Source organism: Pelophylax lessonae (genome assembly GCF_965119305.1).
Source record: "Pelophylax lessonae genome assembly, chromosome: 4".
Lineage (NCBI taxonomy): Eukaryota > Metazoa > Chordata > Amphibia > Anura > Ranidae > Pelophylax > Pelophylax lessonae.
In genome coordinates, this window is record NC_138771.1 from 42,294,368 (window position 1) to 42,309,612 (window position 15,245).

General features: G+C 44.4%; 1 protein-coding gene across 1 annotated transcript in view; it reads right to left on the reverse strand.

The window, feature by feature from the left end:
- Window positions 1-7,450: 7,450 nt before the first annotated feature.
- LOC309552497 (uncharacterized protein) overlaps window positions 7,451-15,245 on the reverse strand; it is a gene marked incomplete at both ends in the record, with an annotated part of 102,962 nt that continues 95,167 nt past the window's right edge. The window contains one exon of the mRNA XM_082253466.1: window positions 7,451-7,475. Coding sequence (XP_082109592.1) covers window positions 7,451-7,475 — 25 coding nt within the window. The remainder of the gene's footprint in view (window positions 7,476-15,245) is intronic.

Genomic DNA, 15,245 nt, shown 5'->3' on the forward strand with positions numbered 1-15,245 from the left:
CTCAGGTGTGGGCAGCTTCAAGCCAGCGCGATCCTCTTCTGTGTCCTCTTCCTTCTTCTTCGGTCCCACGATGCACTGCGCCGGCCCCGCCGTCACTTCCGGTGCGGCAGCGTCATCCCTGCACAGCTTCTGGGCATGCCCAGAAGCTGTTTAGCAAGGTATGACGGCGCCTGAACCAGAACTGACGTCGGGGCCGGTGCAGGCGCATTGATTCCTGGGAGCGATGACGTTCAGCTCCCAGGAATCATTGCAAGCCAGGAAGTGACGAATCGCCGTGGCCGCCGAGGGGAGGAAGAGGAAGTAAGGTAAGTATATTTTCTTCTAAACCAGGTAAGTAAAAAAAAATAAATAAAATTGCGATTATCCATTTGTTTTTCAGGTGACCCCGGGCATGAAGATGGAGGTAAGTTTAATTTTAGGGTGGAACTCCGCTTTAAGGAGCTTTTTTTTTTTCCTCGTCACTATTTCTGCAAGCTATTGTTCAGCAGGATCCAAACACTTCACAGTACATGATCAGCCAGGACTTCCAGGAAGCATTGGGTGTGATCACTCATCAAATTCTGGACAAGCTTTTTAACAAACAGCAATTGAAATTGTGGTACAAACAGAAGCTAATGCACCATCCACATGAGTTAGCCTCTACCCCACTAGATAAATGTAAAGATATGCCTGTGTAGCATAGGTAGTTCATAAAATGTTCATAAGAAGTTCATAAAAATCCCATAGGAAGGGTGTTGAACTGCAGTAGGCCGCTCCACCTGAGACAGGAACAAATCTCTGAAATTACAAAAATAGGATTTTTGTACCCACCGTAAAATCCTTTTCTCTGAGTTCATTGACAGACACAGCTCCATATTCTTCACCATAGGGTTATGCTGCCCTCTACAGGTGTAGGACTAGGCAGACAACACAAAAGCTTGGCTACACCCCGTGGGCTGTCTTCAGCTAGCATAATCCCCCTCTCTACTTGGAGATACAGTAAACCCCCCTCCATTGCGGGGGTTACGTTCCGGACCCAGCCGCAAAAGGTGAAAATCCGCGAAATAGAAAAACCCTATTAAAATGCATTGTAGGCATGTTTTTTTTACTGTCACTGTACGTGTAAAAGCATTTTAAGGTCTTTAAACACACTTTTAAAACAATAGAAACTCATTTAAACACATAAAAGATACTGAGAGACATAGCAAGAGCTATGGAAAACACAAAAATATTTCATTTTTAATGATTTATATAGTAAAATAACATTACAAAAAAACCTGCAATATACCGGGTCCACAAAAACTGAACCGCAATGGAGCGGGGGTTTACTGTACTCAGTTTTGTAACAAGCAGTAAAAGAAACATTAAAAACTCCTTAGAGGGGCGGGTGCTGTGTCTGTCAATGAACTCAGAGAAAAGGATTTTACAGTGAGTACAAAAATCGTATTTTCTTTTCCGTTCAGTGACAGATCCAGCTCCATATTCTTCACCATAGGGATGTCCCAAAGCAGTGCCAAACATGAGGGGTGGACATAACAAACCCAAGGCTAAACACAAGCCAATCCAGGTAATAGTAGCTCAACTAGAACAGGAGGCCAAGCTAAAAATACACCCAAAAGAGGGAAAAAACAGACTCTCTAATTCGCAGTCCGCAAAACGTTTGCGGCCAAAGGAGGCAACTGCAGATGCCAAAACATCCACTATATATAACTTTGAAAAAGTACGCACCGACGACCAAGTGGCCGCCGCTCACACCTGCACCACCGACGCCTGTTGACAGAAGGCCCAGAAAGCACTAAGTACTCGAGTAGAATGTGCCATCACAGGGAAGGGAGAACCTGACCCATAAGTGAATAAGCATGGGTCACCGCCAGTCTGATCCATCTGGAAATGTTAACAGAGGAAGCAGGAGCCCCTTCCGCGGCCCGTCCGTAATCCCAAGAACGAGTCTGACCTCCAAAGGGACTCAATGGCTACCAAATAGACCCAAACAGCTTTAACTACGTCCAGAGTAGGCAAGAAAAATACCCTGGATGAGCCGGCCTGGGACACAAGGACCGCAGCACAATGTCTTCATTAAAATGAAAATCAGAGACAACCTTCGGGAGGAATGACAGCCGTGATCGCAGGACCACCTTATCTCCGTGAACCACCAGATAGGGAGAACGACAAGACAAAGCCACCAACTTTGACACCCTGCGAGCAGAGGTGATAGCCAACAAAAAACTACCTCATGTGACAGCGTAAGAAAAGGTATATCCCATACGTTTTTAAAATGAGGTGTTTGAAGAACCAACAGAACCAGGTTCAAATCCCACAGTGGCAGAGGAGAACTTACAGGTGGAGTAAAAAGATGTCCCCCTGAAAGCAAATATGGACCAATCAATGGGAAGTGAAAGGTCAAAGGACACTTGGACTTGCACGGAGCTCAAAACCAGTTTCTGATTAACACCCCATTGAAGAAAGGAAATAATCTGAGCCCCCAAGCCCCTAAAAAAAAAACGAGGATGGATTCCTTGAACCTCACACCAGGAAATGTACGCCTTCCAAATCCAATGATAAAGCTTTCGAGTTGTAGATTTCCACACCTTCAAAATAGTCGGAAACACAGAGCCAGTTCAGCACCTGGCTCTAAACAGCCAGGCCATCAAAGCCAGTGACTGCAAAACAGGATGGAAGATCAGCCCCTGAGACAACAGATCGTCCTTGGGAGGAAGCCTCCAGGGGACGGAATGGCCGGAATCCCATCGTCCTTGATCCTGCATAGAAGTCGTGGAAGAAGATGGATTAGAGGAAGGGCGTAAAAACGGATGGCACCTGCTCCATGGAGTCCCCAAAGCTTCCGTGGCATCTGCCAGAGGATCTCACAACCCAACAGATCCACCTTGGGGGTGCCCCACCATAGACATATCTGATGAAACAAGTCCAGATGTAGGGACCAGTCCACCTGGTCCAATGTCTGACAACATGGCCGCTAATATTCTATGCCGGAAACTATGCACGGCGGAGATGGCCAGAACGAACCTTTCTGCCCACCGGAGAATGCTGGACACCTCCAGGACTGCCAACACACTCTTTGTGATTCACATAAGCCACACGCCGTGGCGTTGCCAGACTGAATCCGCACAGGGAGCCCCTGGAGCTGCTCCGATCCAGGCAAGCCTGATCGCTCGAAGTTCCAAGACATTGATGAACAATCATGACTCTTTCAACGTCCAACAGCCGTGGACCGTGTACAGCCCCAGGACCCCTCCCCACCAGGAAAGACTGGCATCTGTCGTGACCAATGTCCAGTACAAGGGGAGAAAGGATTCGCCCTGTATCAAGGTCGAGGAGTACAGCCACCAGACCAGAGATCTCTTGTCGCCTGACACAGACAAATCCCAAAGTCCAGCGACTTGGGATACTCATCCCATTGACCAGAATCTCCTTTTGAAAGAGTCCCATGTAAAACTAAGCAAGCGGAACCACCTCGAAGGTGGACACCATCAGGCCCAACTCTCGCATACATGCTTGAAGGGACGACCGCTTGTGGGCTAGCAACAGTTGAATCGCAGAACGCAACTTCTGCAACTGCTTCAAAGAAAGGAACACTCTTGCCAGAGTTGAATCCAGAGTCAGCCCCAGATAATCCATCCTCCTGTTTGGAACCAGGACAGACTTCTGAAAATTCAGAAACCACCTGATCTTCTGCAAAGTCTGGAGAGTAATTTCCACACTGGCTGTCAGAGACGACGGAGACTCCGCTCCCAAGAGGAGGTCGTCCAGGTACCCCAGCACAGCAATCCCCCATTGACCGGGGGCCAAAACATTCATGAAGAATTGAGGAGCAGGGGCTAGACCAAAGGGTAACGCCACAAACTGATAGTGCTCCTTACTCACAGCAAAGCGGAGGAAACGTTGATGCCGGGTGTAAATAGGAATGTCAGATAGGCATCCTGACATCCAAAGAAGCCAGGGAAACCCCTTTGATGCAGGTACGCTACTGAGGTCCAGAATCTGACCAAATTGCCCTCCTTCCTGGGAAAGGGTATAAATAAAACCCCCGAAAACGTTCCGACACCGGAAGAGGCCAATCTGGGGGCAGGTGCACATTGGAAGGAAGGAACCTTTCCAGAGGACAAGAACCGGATACAGCCACCTAATGGACCCATTGGTCACTGACCCGGCAAGGCCACAGAACCAGAACCAGCAGCAATGTCCCCCCACGCAAGACATGGATGGGGGAAAACCTTCATGCCGAAAGGGCCTTGTCAGCAGGTCTGAAGAAGCCTGTTCCCTGATTGCCAGACCAATACGCACCCAGCACTTATAGACACAATTGTCAAAATAAGCTGGATAAGAGAAACCCATAACCACACAGGACGGCCTGTGGGTGACAAACGCAACACATATGTCTACAGCAGCCTCGGCTGCATCCTCCAACATAAATGGCTTCAGCATTGATGCAATCAGTGCATCTACCAGCACCTTTTTTGCACGGCGCAGCAGCCATTAATTATATGAAGTGCATATACCTGTAATGACCACATGCAGTGATCCTCTCGGAGGACAGCCCCTACTATATGTTGCCTATGACGGAATCGTCCGCTGTGGTTTGAACTATAGATTTTTGATACTCTGTGTTATGTATTTTTTTATGTATTTTGTGTTATGCCCTTATTATGTACTTTACCAATCACATAACTTTTGCCATACTTTGGCCTTATAGCTGTGACATGTGTGTTTTTAAAAAATGTACAATCAATCAACAGAACCTTTTATGATATTTTTGTGCCTACAAAGTCCTTGTATTTTTTCCAATCTCAACTCTTTTAAAGCAGTCCAGTGAAAGCAATGGGCCACCAACACACACGGAATTGGACATGCCACTAAATTTTTAAAGCAACCTGATGCCCTATAGTGCAATGTCACACATTGAAATGGCCACTTGGGGTGCCATTAAAAAAAAATGGCACTACGGTGCATGTAATGGGCATTTAGGGTTTATATATACTTTACCCAACCTGCTGACTGCTCACAGTAAATATACTGTGAGCAGGCAAAAGGGGGTAAAGGCCATGACTGGCCTTCTTCCAGGTTTGGGGCACCCGTCCCCTGCTGATTTGTGCTGTGATTGGACACAGCATGAGTTTGGCAGCAGATTTCAGCCAATGATTTTGGTTGAAACTTGCTTGAATCACACACAGAGTTATGTGTGTCATATAAATTTTATTTGCTTACAGTGTTGCAGGACCACGCAATAGCCAGTTCAAGTTACGCAGTACCGTATAACAAAAAAATGCCCTGGTCATGAAGGGGGTAAAAGCTTCCATTGGTCAAGTAGTTAACTAACTTCCTATCTGGTTATTTGTAAGTAACTGTTCACTTTACTAGTATTCAATGTACCCTAATGCTTATATGAACTGTAAATATCTGGCCCACTGAGATTGTGGTTGCTCAGGACACCGCTATTTAAAAAAAAAAAATAATTGCAATGCTACAGTAACCGATTTTCCAATTAGCATATAAACAGATGGAGTAAATAAAACATTCCATCATTTAGCATTTGTCAGCTACATATTTTTTCCTTTTCATTTTCATATGAAGTACAATAGATGCTTTACATATAACACAAATACTTGGTCATGCTGTCAACCTAACAAAATAACACATGAGGCTGTTTTCGCAGTTAAGTAGGGGAAGGAGAAACACTTCTAGCTTGCACTACCGTTCAACAATTTATTGGTCAACAAAGCTAAATTCTGCCAAGCTTTGGTACCATCTGTGCTGCTCAAAATTTGGAACAACGCAGGAGGCTCACTGAGCCATTTCAGCTGGCTTCCATACAGAAACAGTCCATTTGTTTTACTAGTCAGTCAATTAAATGTATAAAAAAAACACACGAGAATGGTTCTTTACTGAAAAACATGTCACTTAGTAGCAAAATAACTCTTGGAACAAATAAGCAGATCCTCACATACTGGACCCGATTTACTAAAGCTTATACATGTATCACAGAGCTTTGATCATGTATGAAAACCCAAATTGTATCCTCAAAGTAGTTATTATGCACCCAGGATGTGCAAACTGACACACACACAAGCCACATTGTACATATAGATTTTTTTAAGGCCAAATGGCCCAAAGGAGGGAGGGGGGGGGGGGGGACAAGAAGGATTTTCTTGGTACCATCAACAGGCGTAAACAGTCATGTAAAAACAAAAAGTATTTAATAAAAGTCTCTCCCTCAGTCTCCTCATGTATCACTAATTTACTATCAGATATATCGGTCTGGATGTCACACCACTTCATCAAACTCAATCCATCCAAAACCGAGCTCATAATTTTTCCTCCACCACGTGCCCCTTCCCCTGATCTCTCTGTCAATATCGATGGCATTGCTATTAGCCCATCCCTGCATGCCAAGGTCCTAGGTGTAGTCCTGGACTCTGAACTCTCCTTCAAGCCCCACATCCAATCGCTGTCCAAATCTTGCCGCCTCAACCTCCGCAACATCTCCAACATCTCGCAACATCTCCAAAATACGCCCCTTTCTAACCAAAGACACAACAAAGCTCCCAGTTCACTTCCTGGTCATCTCGCGCCTTGACTACTGCAATTACCTTCTCATTGGCTTTCCTCTACAAAGGCTATCCCCCCATTCAATCCATCATTAACGCTGCTGCCAGACCCATCTACCTTACCAATCCACTGCTCCTCTCTGTCAAGCCCTCCACTGGCTTCCGCTCACCCAACAAATTAAATTCAAAATACTAACAACATCTTACAAAGCCATCCACAACTTAGCCCCCAGCTACATCACTAGCCTAGTCTCAAAATACCAACCTAATCGCTCTCTTCGTTCCTCTCAAAACCTCCTGCTCTCTAGCTCCCTCGTCACCTACTCCCATGCTCGCCTCCAGGACTTTTCCAGAGCCTCTCCAATCCTATGGAACTCCTTACCCTTATCTGTCCAATTATCCTACTCTATTAGCTTTTAGGCGATCTCTGAAAACCCTCCTCTTCAGAGAAGCCTATCCTACTCACACCTAACAACTATACTTCCATTTTCTCCATCAGCCCATCCCCCACAGTTATTGCCTTTTGTTTCACTTGACCCTCCCTTCTAGATTGTAAGCTTTAACGAGCAGGGCCTTCTATTTCCTCCTGTATTGAATGGTATTGTAACTGTATTGTCTTCCCTCACATTGTAAAGCGCTGCGCAAACTGTTGGCGCTATATATAATAAGAAATGATAATATTATATTCTATGAAAAAAAAAAACACATATGGATACAATTTACAGTACAATATGAACAAGGATAAAATTAACCCATTCAGGAGGCTTAACTGTAGCTATAATGTTTTACCCTTGCTGTAAAGCACAACACATAGTTGGGTTGATATATATATATATATATATATATATATATATATATATATATATATATAGTTAGGCCATACCCGCCGGAACCACTTCCTCAGAAGTTCAAGAGAATGGGGGGACAATAGTCCTACAAAAATAGAATACACATATAAATATACAAATATAAAAATAATGAAAATATGTAAATGCTTATTGGCAAAATTTTGACAAAATAGTTAAATGGGTTAATTTTATCCTTGTTTGTATTGTACTGTAAATTGTATCCATATACGTTTTTTTCATAGAATATAATACAAACTTTTTGTTTTTACATGACTCCTTACCCCTCCATCCTTCTCCCTTCTTTGGGCCATTTGGCCTTAATAAATCTATTATAATAGGATGTAGGTACCCGGTTTTACCACATTGTACATATAGTGACTTTAATTAAAGAGTATTTTGTTGTTGTCCAGTGTCGAAATGTGTGCCACCCAAGAGCTGGCATGCCCAACATAATGTATTTCCTCTAATTATGTTTTAGTTTATCTAGCCACTGTTAGGTCTTGTTGGCATGGATGGCAGCATCATCTCCTGAAGGATGGATTCACGTCAGTAGAAGGAAACAGTGCGGGCATATGCACATAACTCTGCCCAAGCTGGATGTAACTGTAGCACCCTCTAGTGTGCTACTAGATATAGTACAGGTAAATTATAGTGTAGCCTTTCTCCCAAGGGAGCTGCTGAAGACGGGATCCCCTGGGTTACCATTAGCAACAGTACAACATTCAGACATGTTTCCAAGTGATTTTACCTCAGACAAGGACCAGTCCAGTTTCTTTGGGTTTTGTGTTTTTATTTGTAACCTGGATAGGAGAAGGGTTGAGTGGAATACTCCAATACCTGAACTATGCAAAAAAGGCAGAGACTGTACAAAAGATGCTGACTGACGCTGGTTAACGCTGACTGACGCTGGTTAACGCTGCTTGAGATAGTCACGGCTAGGCCGCTTACTGTAATTCACCTTTGACTGTGAAAGAGTCATATTAGCTTCCTAAGGCACTCCTTTCCCGAGGTAGCTGACTTTAATAATAGACTGCACTGCTGAGCAACTTCAGGGTCCTTTCTGGAACCCCATTTAATCCATAATCTTCAGGGCTTTACAACTTGGCACCCCCTTTACTGGAACACTCCGGGTTAGTTGGCTCCTTGATCCCCTTGACGTGTCTGGAGTGGTCCCCTCTCTTAGGCAGACCCCTGGGCAGATGCTTAAGTACTCACAATACTGTTTTTCCCAAAGTATTCTGCCCAGCAGCTCAACTGGTCAGCACACTGGATACTCTGCAGCCCAGCTCCACTCCTGGTCCCTAGGCCGACCACCTGGACCACCTTCTTCACTCTGCAGGAGGAGAGACAGCTGTCTGCTAAGGATGATCGAACTTTTGAAAAGTTCGGTTCGGCCAGAACATCCGAACTTCCCGAAAGTTCGGCCCGGATTTCAGAACCCCATTGAAATCAATGGGACCCGAACTTCGGTAATCAAAAAACACAATTTTTAAGCCCTAAAACCCAATAAATGCCCCTAAAAAGTGCCCAGGGTTCTGGGTCATGCCCCATTAACTATTAATCACACAAAAAAAGTTCTTAAAAATTGTCATTTTTGATAAAAAAGCCAATTATTGAAAAAATAAAAAAATAAAAAAAGTGAGATTTTTGGATTTAGTATCTGGGGGGTCTAAAAGGTGTGCATGTGAAGTTTCAGCTCTGTACCATGTCCAGAACCATGAAAAAAAAAAAGATAAATTTTCAGTAGAACAGGGATGTGGGTCGGGACCCTCCTTTAACTTTAACACCTATATGATCTTTTTTTCTGGTTCTGGACATGCTACAGAGCTGAAACTTCACAGGTACACCTTTTAGACCCCCCAGACACAAAATCACACAAAAAAAGTTATTAAAAATTGTCATTTTTGATAAAAAAGCCAATTATTGAAAAAATTAAAAAAAAAAAAAAGAGATTTTTTTATTTTTACTTTGGATTTCGTATCTGGGGGGTCTAAAATGTGTACATGTGAAGTTTCAGCTCTGTAGCATGTCCAGAACCATAAAAAAAAAAGATTGTTTGTATTAGAAAACTTTCAGGACAGGTAGTTGGCTTCGCTGCTGTAACACCTTGCCGGTTTAATAGAAGGCATTTTTTTGGGTTCTTTGCAGTCAGGAAAAACATCTGAACTTGTGTATAGTGGTACTGTGCACAAGTTCTGATGTTTTGCCTGCCTCCAAAAACCCCCCAAAAATGCCAGCAAAAACACACCTGGGCATTTTTTTTGACGCTAGCGTTTTTTTTGGCATTTTTTTGGGTTCTTTGCAGTCAGGAAAAACATCTGAACTTGTCTATAGTGGTATATATACACACATACTTATATGTTTATACACACCTAGACATATATAGGTGTGATAGTAGCACTTGTACTATCACACCTATATATGGCTAGGGGTGTATATACAGACATATATGTGTATATATACCCCCTATACACATGTTCAGATGTCATGTCTGACATCAAACATGTCCTCAAAAAAGCACTGACAGTGGCAGCCCCTGCAGCATAAAAAATGCTTGGCTGGTGAGAAGCCATATTTCAGTTCCGAAGCAATTCAGAGAAATGATCATTTCTCTATTGCGGTCACCCTGACATGGAAGGGTTTGGTCACCCTGCCATGGCAGTCACTGTCAGTTCACCCTACACTACATTACGGTCACCCTGGTATGGAAGGGTTTGGTCAGTCGGTCACCCTGCCATGGCAGTCAGTTAACCCTACACTACATTACAGTCACCCTGGTATGGAAGGGTTTGGTCAGTCGGTCACCCTGCCATGGCAGTCAGTTCCCCCTACACTACATTACGGTCACCCTGGCACTTCATACTTTCCCTACAGAAACTAATTTTTTTAAGCTAGCTTAAGTGTAAAGGAGCACTCTAACTACACTAGATATCCCTTTCCTCACACTAAAAATAGCTAAATGACACTTTTAAAGTAAAATTAACAGAACTGCTTCCACTCTCTTCCATGTCCAGTATAACAATGCTAGGAATTTGGCGGGGGCGATCTTATATACTGGGGGGGCGTATTCACTAATGATTGGTCTAGGGACCCCCTAGTCACTCCAATCACATTCCTAGCATTCTCCTGCCCCCTCAATTGGCTTTTGCTAATGGTTCTGGTCCAATCACAGGCTTTTAAAGCCCATTTCCTGAAGCATTGCATTTTGGGCGGTTCTGGTTGCCGAATTCCGAACTTTTTGGGCAAAAAGTTCTAAATTCGGCCGAACCTCGAACACCCAATGTTCGGGCTGAACCGATGGTTGACCCGAACCGTTCGATCATCCCTACTGTCTGCCTCCTCCTGGGACTTTGCTCCCGCCAAAAATCCCCCTGTCACATGCTCCCCTCCTATTTATGTCCAATCCCAGGATGCATTGCAGGAATGCCCTCCCACTGGAACTGACATAAAACAGAGTGCGCCACTGGCTAGGTTTCATCCACTGTCCAATGAGCTCCCTCATTGGCTGCACTGGGGACACTCCCTCAGACCCAGGGAATCACACCTGGAAACATGTGACAGGCTAAACCAACAGATCAGACCCTCCTGATAAGCAGAACAGGGTCACATATATGTTTTACCTAGTACCTGCCTAGGAGGGTGCTACATCAGTCTGGTTTAGGGCTTAGCTGGAATCTGGGTCAGGGTTCATTAGAGTTCTGGGCTGGATGACTCAGCTGGGCAGCTCTCTGGTGCCTCCTCCTGGTTCTAGATTATTGGAGAATATTCAAGTAAATAGTGGGCAGAAGCTAGGCGAGTTGTCTTTCATATTTAGGGGCCCTTAGCCAATCCTCAGGAAGTGGGCCTGGCAGGGAACTAAGTGAGCCCTTAAATAGACAGGAGTCATGCCAGCAGGGGAGTCAGGTGAAAGATGGAGATGCAGTGCTGAGGGAGACTGTTGGTGGCCCTTGGGGGGTCCCCACCACAGAGGGGCTTTACCAGTGACTGGAGCTTGGGTGGCTGGCCTGGAAGCATCCTACCACAGAAGACAGGCAGCTGGAAGAAGGCTTTCCGGAGAGGCAGCAGGAGCAAGGAAGGACAGTGTGAGTAGATCAGCACAGTGCAGAGACAGACAAGGGGGGGCTGCCACATGTAGCAGGTCTCTCTTGAAGACAGCGGTATGCGATCTGCGACTTTTTTTGCGGGACTGCGACATTGTAGCGGACAGATTGGACCCCTAACTGCCATTTTTGACACTTTTGGGGGGACCAGTGACATTACTACAGTAATCAGTGCTAAAAATATGCACTGTTACTGTAATAATGACACTGGCAGGGAAGGGGTTAACACTGTGGGTGATCAAGGGGTTAAATGTGTACCTATGGGGGACGTGGCTTGTGAAATGACCATAGAGACCTGTGATCCTATATAGAAGGATCACATGAGCTCTGTGATCATTTCAGGGAGAAGAACGGTCAGTTGTGTTTACAACAGCTGACAGTTCTTCTCTCTCAGCAGGGAACGATCGCGGGTGTCAGGCGGCAATCGGAGCCCCCTGATGCTGCAACCGCTTCCCCGCTGCTATAGCTACGTCGGTTCGCCCAGGGGTATAACTGCGACGGGACTTCCTCAGCGTGCAGTGGGACGTAACGCGTGCGAAGGGGGAGGGGCCGGTGACGTCACCCGCCATCCATTGCGGTCGAGACCGCTGTGTGTAATACAATCTGCTCATCACATGCACTTGTATAGTGCTTTACAAGGTAATTTTTATGATTTTATGCTATGTTCAATAAAGTAATTTATTGCGGTAATGCACTATGTCCGGACCTTTGTTTTCCTATGGACCTGTGACCCGCTTTATGGACCTGTGATTTTTTACCTGTGAGCCTTATCTTCTGATGAAGAGGAATACTGATTTGATCTATATTTGGGATATCCTTGGAGAAAGTTTGTCTTACTAGCCCGTCTGGTGACACAGGGGCTAAGTGTGAGGTGAGAGGCTAATGAGACTGGGTGGAGGATTACCAGCACATTGAAGAGCACTGAATGTTTATATCTTGTGCATGCTTCACCATAATTTTCACCTGTGGACTGCTCTCCTCGATATCTTCTTCATAATCCATATTTGATAGCGCTGCACTTTTTGTTATATATTTGTTATTGGGACTTTTGGTTTATTGATCCTTTAGTGCATAGCAGCTTTCTATTATATTATTTTATACAGTTGCGCTGAATTTTTATCTATTATTATCATGGGAAATATAGTTCCAAAACATCTGGGTTGCCAAGGTTCGCCATCACTGGCTTATATCAATCAGTCAGCCATTACTTTTCATTTCCTTTAGCATCGCTATTTACAAACGAGCCACCGTATCAGGGGCGTAACTACAGGGGTTGCAGGGGGTGCAATTGCAACTGGGCCCCATGCTCCAGGGGGCCTGCGCAGCTCCCCTGTACACCTGGATAGGAGGGGCAGCATGTAGAAAAATCACTGTCTTCCTTTTTCCTCCTGTAGCTGCAGGAGGAAAATGAAGGAAATTGGTTCTTCTGTATGCTGCCCCCACCATTCCTCCCATCCAGTTCACTTGTGTTCTGCTGTCTTTGAAGGACTTGTGAAAGAGTCCCGCTGCGGGACCGTAATAAAGGGCCCTGCAACGAGAGTAAAGGGTCCAAAGATCAGTGGGAAGAGCCCCAGGCTTGAAGGGTAGGGCCCCGGCCAGGGGTCCGGGGGGCCCTTCATGGTTTCTTGCACCGGGGGCCCTGAAGGTTCTAGTTACGCCTCCGCGCCGTATTGTTATTTATGTTATCAAATACGGGAAAGCAGCTCAGTCCCGTGGTCCTCTTTGGACACTTGTCCCTGAAGCTATGTAATTCCTTCACTCTCAAGTAACGGCCACGTTGTCTATAATACTAATACTATGCTATGGTTCTGATGGCTCCTCCAGTTTATTTATTTTTTTTACCATACCATATACATTGATTATCTCTCACAAAGCTGCTTTGGTGGCCTGGAGCAGTGCTCCTCGTGAATTTCAACAACAGGAAAATGAAAGACTTAATCAAATAGCTCTTTGTGATTATATTTTCTAACTGCGCCATCTAGAAGCACTGTAAAAGCCTTATCTCTAGCATGCAGCCTGCAGCTTTGCCTTTGTAGAGTAGCTGCTCGAATTCACAGCGTCTGAGAAAACTTATTTAAGAAATCGGTTTCTTCCGCTTTCAACTGAGAATGCGAACTGGGAGAACGCTGCACGGAGATGCGAGTCTGTTTACTTTTCTTCCAGAACGATGCAAAAGAGGCTATTTGCATACATAAACCGGACAACAAACAGCTTTTTTTGTAGGGATGTATATTGATGTTGCCATTTGGAGGTTTGAAAGCATTTCCGTAGCGTCTAGATTTGAACGCATACATAGTGATGGATCTTTGTACGGTCTACAAACAACACCCCTTCTTTTTTTATTTTTTTATTTTTTTTTTTTAATAGAGATGTATTTATATAAAAAGTGAACCTGCCAAGTTAGCAGAACAGAGATAAGCTTTTGCAAGCTGATATAAAATTAACGGGAATGAATGCAGCCTATGAATGCACTAGGAGGTAGCAGAACTAGTCATAAGTCAATGAACCTCACGAGCAGAGCTTTCCTAACCCTCGTGTCTTGCATTGTAATTTAAAGGAGTTCTAAAATTTAAAGTTTTTTTTTTTCACCTTAAAGAGGAAGTAAACCCTCCTCTGACACTTGTACCTATAGGTAAGCCTATGATAATGCTTACCTATAGGTACTGTAAATATCTCCTAAACATGCACCGTTTAGGAGATATTTACCTTACATGCAGCCAGCGACGTCACTGGCGCATGCGCTCTGAAGGAACGGCCGCTGGTGCCGTTCCTTCAGAGCCCGTGCCGTGACCGTCGGGAGTGACGTCACCGCGGTTCCGGCCAATCAGATGGCCGGATGCCGCGATCCCGGAAGACGGGCGGCTGAACATGTCGCCCGTCATAGAGGTAAGCGGGCGGCACGGAGGGGGCTCGTTCTAAGGTAAGTATTTCATAATGAGCTACTAGCTCATTATGTGTTTCTCTTTCAGGGTGGAAAAAAAAAAAAACAATTTCGGTTTACAACCTCTTTAATGCAATCTCTGCATTAACCACTTCTGGACCGGAAGGATTTGCCCCCTTAATGACCAGGCCATTTTTTGCGATTCGGCACTGCGCTACTTTAACAGACAATTGCGTGGTTGTGCAACGCTATATCTAAATAAAATTGATGTCCTTTTTTTTCCCCACAAATAGAGCTTTCTTTTGGTGGTATTTGATTACCTGTGCGATTTTTATTTTTTGTGCTATAAACAAAAATATAGCGACAATTCTGAAAAAAAAAAAAAAAAAACAATAATTTTAACATTCTGCTATATAACAATTTTAATATATAAAAATCAAATTTTTTTAACATTTTAGGCCAGTTTGTTGTCTGCTACATATTTTTGGTAAAAAAAATTGCAATAAGCGTATTTTGATTGGTTTGGGCAAATGTTATCGCATCTAAAAACTACGGGAAAGATTTATGAAATTTTTATTGCTTTTTTTTTTTTACTAGTAATGGCAGCGATCTGCAATTTTTAGCGGGACTGTGACATTGCAGCGGACAGATCGGACCCCTAACTGACATTTTTGACACTTTTGGGGGGACCAGTGACATTACTACAGTAATCAGTGCTAACAATATGCACTGTTACTGTAATAATGCCATTGGCAAGGAAGGGGTTAACCTGGGTGCCGATCAAAGGGTTAAATGTGTACCTAGGGGCGTGTTTCTAGCTGTATGGGGGCGGGGCTTGTGAAATGATCATAGAGACATGTGATCCTATATAGAA